Raw genomic sequence first — 10,392 nt, 5'->3', positions numbered from 1 at the left:
AACCAGGAACGAATTTTGGAGCAATAACCTTCGAATAAGCACATTATATACTTGTTTTTGTGAAGAATTGAGCTCATCACTTTGCATCGATTTGAGGTTAAGCTCATGTTGCATAAGTATATTGTGAAGTGCCAAACTTCTAACAGCAGCAAAAATTAATCTGGCACGATATCTAGAGTTTTAAACTAATTTAAAATTAATTTAAAAAAGTTTAGACTGTAAATGAATTAATTCGTCTATTCTAATTAATAATTAAATTATGTTCGTATTTATTATCTCAACTTATTTATCGCCTCCTAGCAGCTTTAGAGAGAATAGCATATAGTCATCGAAATAGAAGTGCTAAAAATAAAATCAAATAGATATTAATTAACTGAGATAAAAAAAATCACAATAAATACAATTTATTCATATTTTCTTTATTTAGGATTAAAAAAATAGCATGGATTTGGATCATAAATGCAAAAAGAAGAAGGTTGGAAATGTAATTTTCCTTGGGAAAAAAAAAAGACGCTGTAAAGTTTGGGATTCGCATGTTCGAATCGTGTCACTACGATACACTCCCCACGTGTCTCCTCCTCTCTCTCCCCTCCCTTCCTCTTCCTTCTTTCTCCTCCTCCTCCTCCCGCGCATTGCGAACGAGGGAGATCCGAGAGATGGATTTCGAAGGAGAAGGGAAAGAACCGGGCTGGCGAAGGTGGGTGCTCCCCGCAGCCAAGAAGGCCGCGATCGCCGCCGCCGTCGCCGCCGCCGCCCCCGTGGTCCTCCCTCCGGCGCTCCTCCTCTCGGCCGTCGGCATCGCCTTCTCCCTTCCCTTCGGCGCCTACCTCGCCGGCGTCGCCTGCACCGACAAGCTCATGGCTTCCCTCCTCCCCCTCCCTCCCCAAACCCTAGACGACGGAGGGCGAGAAGAAGAGGAGACGAGATCGAGCTTTTACCACTCGATCGGGGCGGAGGCCGAGCTCAGCGAGTTGGGATCGGAGTACGCGTCCGCGTTGGAGGATCGCTCGTCAACAGAGGTATTTTGTTTTCCCCCCATAAAATTATATATTTTAGATCTTAAATATTACGAAATATTTTTTGTTACTTTTCTCCTTGCAATTTCTTTCTTCATGTGCTTCTATTGATTCATTTCACATTTATATATTCTCATCCAAGTCGAACTAATTTGGTTGCCAATTTTATTTTATATTTTATCCAGAAAAGTGGATAATATATATATATCTATATATTCCATTGCAAATGTGACTATTATAATATATAGTTAGGCAAATTTATTAAAAAAACACCGTATCTTTTCCTCATTCACACTGTAAGATAATTATCATTCTACTGAGCATTTTGCTTTTAATGCCTCTTTTTCAAATAAGTACTATATAGATAAGTTAAATTAAAAGATATATGCAAAACAATCTTAATAGTGTTGAATGAGTATGTAAAATTAAGATAAAAATAAATGGATTTTACGTAATTGCAAATTTTAAGTATCAACCATAGGCACTGCATTCCTCAAAATATTATATGGGTTAATTACGCTGACCCGTATTATACGCGGTTTTCACAAAAATCTCCTAAACTTTTTTAGGTTATAATATTTCCGGCTGAACTTTAGAAAAATTTCAATGTCACACTTGTTATTATGCCCCGAGAAAAATTAGGCGAGTCAAAACTTAGGTGACAGTTATATTTTCCTAAAATAACCTAGATGCCCTCATTTTTATATATTTCAATCAAATTAATAGAGATTAAAATATAGTTTTATTGTAACCCTTTAATTAAATTAGGATAACTAAATTAGATTTAAATACAGCTTCCCCTCCTCCCTTTCCCCTGCCTCACCGTTGGGGAGGACCTTCCACCTGCGGCGGCTGAGAAGGGCGAGGGCGAGGGAGGCCATGGGTAGTGAGAGTGAGGGCAACCAAGGTCAAGGGCAGTGAGGACGAGGGTGGCTGAGGACGGGGTGTGGCCATGGGCGAGGTCACACTCGATGGAGGACTGGGATCGGATAATGGATGATGGTGGTCAAGCGAGGTTATGCACGGTGGAGGACTCAGATCAGACAGAGGAGGAGGGTCTTCTATGCTTGCGCTAAAAGAGGAGAGGACGGGCAATGATGGTGGGGGAGGGAGGAGGCGCGAATCGAATCTCGAGGGAATGACGGTAGGGGAGGAGTGAGGAGGGTGGAAGAAGGTTAAGTTGAGGGCAATTATGTAATTTATCTTTTCAATTTATTTTTATTTAATAATTAATAATGAGATATATTTATTATGGCTATAATAGTCATTAGTTGTATTCTTTCACCGTCGTTTATCATTTTACTTAGATCTAAAATTTAGGGGGGACATTTTAACCTAAAGAAGTTTAGGGGGCTTCTGTGAAAATCGGGTATAGTACTATTACAAACCGGCTTGACCCGACTCAAATGAATTCTGGACTCGATTAAGCTCGTACTTTCGAAGGAATCTGCGAACAATCCAACTGATGGATCTTCCTGAATTTTAGATATGCTGTCTTGGGAAGAGCTTTCCAATGAATTTAAGATCGCAGTGTTTGAATAGTTAGATCTTGAGATATCAACCAAACAGTGGTCTAAGATTAAATAAACCCTAGCTTGTTAGCCCTCCAATGGCTAGATAGGTGTTACATTAATTCATTAGTGTGAAGGGAGAGAAGTTGTTGTAAAAGAGGGGGGAGTTAAAGAAGGTCAACCAAAGACTTGGGCGGTGAAAGAAAGGAGGTGGAAGAGGGCGCCAATGGCTAGAGATAGTTGAGAAGGAGACAAAGACACAATGCCAATTTTAATTATCAGATTAACTCCGATTAGGATTTTCTTCACATATTTATAGAGGCTCACTCTAGATACTCATCAACTAAGTTAAACAACCATAATAAACCAACAATTTTCGTCGTAATGCGTTCGAACGTGCAAATATCGTTCTCTGTCGTTGCGAACGCGTGCAAGCATTTAAACGATTGTGTTCTAATGCGTGTCCTTGTCATTCGAATGCCCCCTTATCAAAAGCCCTTATTCTCTCAAGCAAATATAAACTAGATAAATATGCTCATCCCAATGAACCCAATGCTGCGAGTGGATCCAATCCGACCGAGTCATATCAAGTATAGGAGGTAATTAATCCATATTATAATTCAATATTATTCCAATGGTTAAATTTAATTAATCAATGTTAAAGATAGACTTAGATCAGGAAAAGACTATAAATTGCCTAAAATGGTTCTAAAGCTACCTAATATTACCTAATATAATACTATTTGATAATAAAATCTTACACAAATTAAAAAAGAGAGAGTATTTTAGCATTTAAATGTGTTTATTAATTTTAACAACAATATGTTAGGAATGATGATTTTGAAAGAGAAAATTTTCAGTGGTAATTGTGATATTTTAAAAGCTTTAGTGCCAATTACATGAAAATCTCAAAATAAAAAGGTAATCGTATTTTAAGATCAAATGAATAGCATCTTAGTTTTTTTTTAAGAAAGAAATTCTTACGTTTTTAAGGTATTAAAATTAAAATGTAGGAATCTAATGAGAAATAATTCATAAGATATTAATATGGTGTAAATAATAATAAAGATAAAAAGTAGTGCTATTTTTTTATAACTTTTCTAATGTTTACTATCTTACAAAGCCAAACATTGAAATCAAATCTAATCCTGTGCCAATTTTGCCCAGGTATTATACAGCGAGGAGAAGATATGGCAACAGATCGAGTCACTCCGAATTGTAGTGGGTTACAAAGATACTATACACTCTTCCTGTGTAGAAGAGCTCAGAGCTCTCCTCCTCTTCACTGGAGTTGAACCACCCCCCTCTTTTAAGGACTCCTCGGATCTAGTCGAGGTAAGCAATACACTTAGCTTCTTGAAGTCTTTAGTTGGTGTTAAATGAGTTAACTAATTATATGATAAATTTGCTTCTGGATTCATGGATGTATAATAATGTTCATGGCTAATGTGAAATGTGTCAAATTGTACTTTATTTGAGTTCTTTATTTATTTTTTTGCATGCATACCCTCTAAAGTCTCTTATTTAATTGTATGTATTAAATAAAAAGAGCGAACAAAAATAAGGGTGCTTCCTTTTTTTTTTTTTTTAAAAACAGTTAAATTGATGAACTCCTATAAGACAAAGAGAAGAGTTTAAGGTCTTGTTTGATTTTTGGCTAAGTATTGAATTTGATTAGTTAATCTTAATTTTTTTAAGAATAAACTTAAGTAGATATAAAAAAATAAAAAATATATTTAATTACTAAATCAGGTTAGAGGTCCAGAATAAGTTTTCAGGTTACTAAACTCAAAGCATATTCACACAAAAATTAAATGGGAATACATCAAATAAGAGATTTTAGAAGGGTATGAATACTTTTTATTTTATTTTATTATTATAGAGTTACACAGTATGTCAATGGGACAGCTACTAATAATACAAAATTGCTGTCTAATGTTCATAAAAGCTATGCAATGGCAAGAGAATAATAAAGTATTCTACTTGTTATCCACAAAATTGCCGCCTTTTCGCAGCTCCTCTGGCATGGAACATCGCACCGCTACTCCTCCAATTAACACGGCGCCTCGATATACTCCTCCTCCTTCCAGTCCCAGGTCAAGCTTAGGAGTTCGTCGGGTTTGTCGACCAGAGGGCATTTCGCCGAACAACTCGAGTGCGCATGCGCGAGGTCGCCACCGTAACCCACGTCCAATGGCGCGTTGACAAATTCCAGGAACGAATCCATATCGAACGACGGACCCAGGAAGTCGGCCGGATCGAAGTCCGTGTCTGCCACCACCTCGTCTCGTCCCCCGACCCCGTCATCGAATAGAGGGGCGTCGCTCAGCATCTCGTACACCATGAGCCGCGCCCTCACCTCGTCGAGCTTCGCCTCGACCTGTCCCGCCAGGCCGCTGGCGTCGTCCGGCGGCGGCGCCCGCGAGGTCTGCGACTCCGCCGCCTCGGGCAGCGCGAGCTGTTGGACAGCATTGCGGCGGCCGAGGCGCTCCAGGACGCGGCGCGCGTCGGCGGGCCACGCTTCGGCGGCGCCACCGCCGCGGGGGAGGAGGATGACGGCGACGTCGACGTCGCAGAGGACGGAGAGCTCGAAGGCTTTCCTGTGTAGGCTTTGCTTCCTCTTGCGGTACGCGACGGAGCGGCGGCGGCGGTCGTCGATGAACTTGATCTGGGACCTGCGGTAACCCATGTGAGCGAGGGAGTGAAGGTTGCCGGAAAAAGCGGCGCATTGTGCGCGTAGATATAGGATTTAATCCGAGAGTAAGTCGAGTCTCATAGAACGCGAGTTGGGTTAGGATTGGGGTGGGAGTTAGGGTTTAGGGTTTGGACTTGGACGATGGGAGAAGACTGCTGACTTACCATAAAATTGACACTATTATGGTGTGGTGTGTTTGGTTGTCTGATATAGGAAGTTAATATAATTTAGAGATTTTGCTGTCTTACCCTGAAATTTTGGGATAATTATATTAGAGAAATTATAATTTACATACATGTGGTTAGGTTAAAATTTGAAGTGCCTTCCTTTGGTTTCATTTAAAACCCTTTCATAATTCTAGAGTTTTTGGTTATTTTAAATCTGTTCCTAATGTCTAATTGATATTGATTTCAAAATTTAAATACATAATTAGGTATATTTAAAAACCGCTGACTTAATACTTTAAAATTATAAAAAATTAGAAAATTTTATAAAAGTTATTTTTTTTATTCTGCGACTTTTAAATATAAGTTATTCATTAATTAACTAAAAATATCTCTCACAATACTTTCATTTTTGGAAGGTATTGGAGTATACTAGACATGCAAATTGAATCGGTTAGTCTAAAATTTCAGAATTCTAATTTATATATAACTGTTCGACAACTTAAAGTTTGAATCTTTTTTGCAAATCTTTTAGTCTTGTGGTTCTTTTATTTCAATTTTCCTACCATTTTATTTTGAACGTTGAAACTCTTTCAAAATGAGAATGTAAAAGGTAAAACGGTTAAATCCTTTTACAGAATATTACTTTCACCGTTACTTTTGGATTGAAAAATTAATGGATGCACAAAGTAGAATTAAGTGACATAACTGAAATTAGGGTGGAATTTTTTTTTTTTTTTATACTTTTGGTCTAACCACGAGGTGTAAAATGTAAAATTAGATTTTAAATCCGTGAATTGCTCATTTTAGATTCATATTTGTTTTATGTCACACTTTGAGCTCCTCAAATGTAAACATTTTCAAATGCTTTTTTTGATAATTATCCGTTTAATCTTTTTCATTGAAAAATGTCCCATTATTAGAGGGCCGTTTTATCTTTATTTAGAGAAAAGAAAGCGAATTAAAATTGAGAAAAAAAATTATCTAGTGTTTTTGGTAACCAAACATCTTTTTACTTTTTATTTATCCCTAACGAAGTTCGGTCCCTAATAAATAAAATAAAAAATATTAATTAATTGATTGTAATTTTATCCTTAACGTGTATAATATAATACTAGTCGGAGTTTATATGAGAAATATATAAGCAAAATACTAAGGCAAATACTTCAATGCACTTTTAAAAATTATAATCTTAATCCAACGGCTATAATAGCTAGTTTTTATACCCGGTACCTGTTTCCCGGTACCGGTTCCAAAACTACATTACGTAAAAAAAAAGTATATTAATTAAGAACGTGTGCCTAACTTTCCAATTTTCTTGTTATACCCTTGAAGATCTTAACCATTAGATCTTCATCAAAGTGATTGATAAGTACGGAAGAAGCGCTCTACAAGTTTTTTTTCTTCCGTTAAGATTTCTCTCTTAAATATAATTATACCTTAATTATAGGAGATATTATTTAATATTAAATAATTTAAATTTGATTATTTGAAGATAAACTTCAATTTAAATATAATTCTCTATCTCTATCTATTAAAATTTAATTTAAATCAATCTTAAACTAATGGGAGATATATGTAAATAATAAAATATAATTAAAAAGATAAAATATAATTAAATTTTTATCAACTTAATTATAAAAGTCATCAATACCCTTATTTTGATATATATACATTACTCTCAGTTAATGATATATATGTCTTTTACTTAATAAAATATTAAGATAATATAATTATTAAAAAATAATGTGCAAGATTATATATTTAAAAAAAATTACCTGCTGAACCGGTAATATCTTTCATTCCTATTATACCCTTAAAGATCTTAACCGTTAGATCTTCATCAAATTGATTGATAAAGAATTAATTCGATTGCACGGAAGAAACCCTCAAATACTAATCACTTACGTAATTCGTTACTAAGTAATGTAATTAACTTTTATTTACTGTTTTACTAATATCTTTCTTATGTGAACATTGATTGGTACTTTTTTATATGTATTTGAAAGTTTATTGAGTCATGTACAACTTTATCTTTCACAAGTATTTTTAAAGTCGACCAATTAAAATATTTTAAATTCATTAGAAGATGACAATTTAAAACAATGAATTTGTTAAAGTTTTACTATGTAAGATGTCATCATCTAATGAATTGTAAGCCCTATAAATAGTCAAATTCAAATATACTAGTGAGATATGAAGTTATAGAGGATTGAGTAATCTTTTCAACTCATATAAAACCAATCGAAGTCTTTTGCATGTATATTTTTCGTATAAACTTCGACCAACCGATCGAAGATGACAGCTTAAAACAATGAATTTATTAGAATTTGACTATTTAAATTGTCATCTTCTAAGGAATTTTAAGCATACTAAATAATCAAATTTAAAGATACTCGTAAAATATGAAGCTGCAGAGGACTAAATAATTATTTCAACATATATAAAATAATACCGATTGGAGTTCATATGAGAAAAATATGAGCAAAACAGTTAACAAAAATTAATTATGCTATTTATTGACGCATTACGTAAGTGATCAATATATTATATTATTTTTCAATGGATTACATTATTACTTTAAGCTGTTGGTCAAATATGAATATATTCGTAAGAGATAAAATTGTAGATGACTGAATAAGCTTTGTAAGGCGTATAAAATAATAGCGATTAGAATTCATACAAAAAAAAGATATTAGCAAAAGAGTGAGTGAAAGTGAATTCCATTATCAAAGGACCGAATTTGAATTTTAAACTCTCAAAATTATCAAATTCAAATATACTCGTGAGATATGAAGTTATAGAGAAATGAATAAGCTTTTTCGATGCATATAAATTAATATTGATTGGTGTTCATATAATAAAGATACAATAAAACAGTGAATAAAAGTGAGTTATGTGTTATGCAGTAACGAATTAGAATTAAGTAAGCGATCAATGGACTATATTATTTTTCAACGTACTATGTTACTATAAGCTATCATCTTTCAATAATTTCAATCCTCAGAAATAGTAAAATTTGATGATATTTGTGAGAGATAATCTTTTAAAGAATTGAACAGGTTTTTCAACACATAAAATAATACTAATTGGAGTTCATACGAGAAATATATTAACAAAAGAGTGAATAAAAATTAATTTTATTATTCAAATGATTGAATTAGAATTTTAAGTTCTCGAAATGATCGAATTCAAAGATGTTGATTGTGATATATGAAGTTGTGGAAGACTTCTCGGCCGGAAGAGCAGCTCCGTCTTCCAATAAGCTTTTTAAGACATATAAAATAATATCAATTAGAGTTTATATGAGAAAGATATAAGCAAAACAGTAAGTAAGAGATTGAACAAAAGTTAATTTCGTTATTAATAGCGGCTTATTTCATCTTTAGAAAAGGCTGAGTAGTATGCTTATGAGCTTGTATATAATTTGTGAAGATAATAATGACAAGTTTATTTGGATAGAGAAAGAAGAAGAAGAAATACTTTCGGGACCTTCTTCTTCTATTCTTTTTTTTTCTATTTCTATTCTATTTAATTTTTATAGAGAAACACTTTGTGAATACTTGATAATATAGTTATTTCATTCTCTCACATTTATACTTTTTAAAAATAAGGCAAAGGCAAATCGGTCAGAAAACAATGAAATAGAGTAGAACTTGCAATATGAAACATATCTTTGATTCATGAGATGAAAAGTCTCACACAGGATATCTAATTTTGTAATTTAGCCTGCTAAAGCTTTAGCTGAAAATATATACCAATTTAAATATTACTGACAGAATAAAAGTATCCTACCTGACAGAGGTAAGTTAAAAGCGGAGTAATCTACATCACACTCAGAAGTCAAAACTGTTGAACATTAGCTTGCTTTCCCTTCCCATTCTCATTCTCTGCAATGTCCATTATGTCTTCCTCTTCTTCTCATATCTCCAGGTCAAGATTTGAAACCCTCCTCAAGCTTTTGAGGGGCAAAGAAAAGGAAGGCTAACAGCCTTTTTGAAACAAAAGACATGGATCCAGCAGTAGTGACCACATGACATGAGGGGCTTCATTGCTTTTGCCAAAGCATTAGTAAAAGCAATGAGAGAGTTGATGTCAAGAAAAAGATAGCAGTCTGTCTACTTCATGGGCTAGAATGAGCACAAAAGCATTAAAAGGCTGCTGCTTTAGTAACGACACAAAGATTGCTCCACTGTTTTTGCTACTTTTTAAGTGCTTGTCGTGATCATTTTTTTTTTTTTTTGGGGTTTGTTCTTTTAATCTCTTCTTTCCATGGTGGATGGATGGATCATCGTTAGATTCTTTTTCACCTGATATGACAAACGTAGTCGTGTTCATGATGTTTACTATTTACTACGTCATTGATTAATAATTTTAGTTTTCTGGAAGAAAAACCACTGACTGAAATTGCCATGTTCAAGTTTGTTTATATGGAAGTCTAAAAATTGTTCAGAAAATTTCTAAATCATAGACATGAAAGGTTTTATAAGTTACTTTATTGTTTAGCGATTCATATTTAAGATATAGTTGAATCAGAAAATGATTTGTATAGTAATTTTTTCTGTGAAATTTGATAAATTTTTAGTAGTTTTCACATTTTTTATGTGTTTTCAAAGAGGGAGCAAGTTACTTATATTTAAAATTTGATGTCCTAGTTAACGATTTGTAATTTATCAAGTTTTATACTTGAGTTTTAAAGTGAATTAGATGGATGATAAAAATATTTTACAAATTTAAATACTCATTAATCATTGCATAATTTTGTTTTTTGTTTTTGAAAAAATATAGGAAAATTTGATTGATTAACTGTCACGGTTATAAAGAGCGTCGCTAACATCAACGGTCAAAAGAGTAATCAGCGAGGGAGGGTAACACTCATTCTCACGTGACACTGAATCTCATATTTCTACTGTAATTTGTGAGTCGGTCTGCAAATTTGTTAGCCTCGCGATAGATATGATAAATAAGCAAAAAAGGATAAGCAGGTTACAACCGGTTATAATATT

The 10,392-nt window shown here is 33.9% G+C and overlaps 1 protein-coding gene across 3 annotated transcripts; it reads left to right on the top strand.

Annotated features, from left to right (window-relative positions):
• Positions 1–552: 552 nt before the first annotated feature.
• LOC140795266 (uncharacterized) lies at positions 553–9,674 on the top strand. Of its 3 annotated transcripts, none has more exons than XM_073147745.1 (3): positions 553–1,019; positions 3,695–3,862; positions 9,320–9,674. In XM_073147745.1, the coding sequence occupies exons 1-3, from the start codon at positions 657–659 to the stop codon at positions 9,329–9,331; spliced, it is 543 nt and encodes a 180-aa protein (XP_073003846.1). In that variant the 5' UTR covers positions 553–656; the 3' UTR covers positions 9,332–9,674. The 3 variants fall into 3 exon arrangements, with proteins under 3 accessions (XP_073003846.1, XP_073003845.1, XP_073003844.1); XM_073147744.1 differs by lacking the exon at positions 9,320–9,674 and adding an exon at positions 4,543–5,534; XM_073147743.1 differs by lacking the exon at positions 9,320–9,674 and having other exon boundaries at positions 3,695–4,000.
• Positions 9,675–10,392: the final 718 nt, after the last annotated feature.

The sequence above is a fragment of the Typha latifolia genome, chromosome 9, assembly GCF_019914945.1.
Source record: "Typha latifolia isolate L0001 chromosome 9, TyphaL0001v2, whole genome shotgun sequence".
Lineage (NCBI taxonomy): Eukaryota > Viridiplantae > Streptophyta > Magnoliopsida > Poales > Typhaceae > Typha > Typha latifolia.
This window is presented reverse-complemented; position numbering and strand designations above follow the sequence as displayed.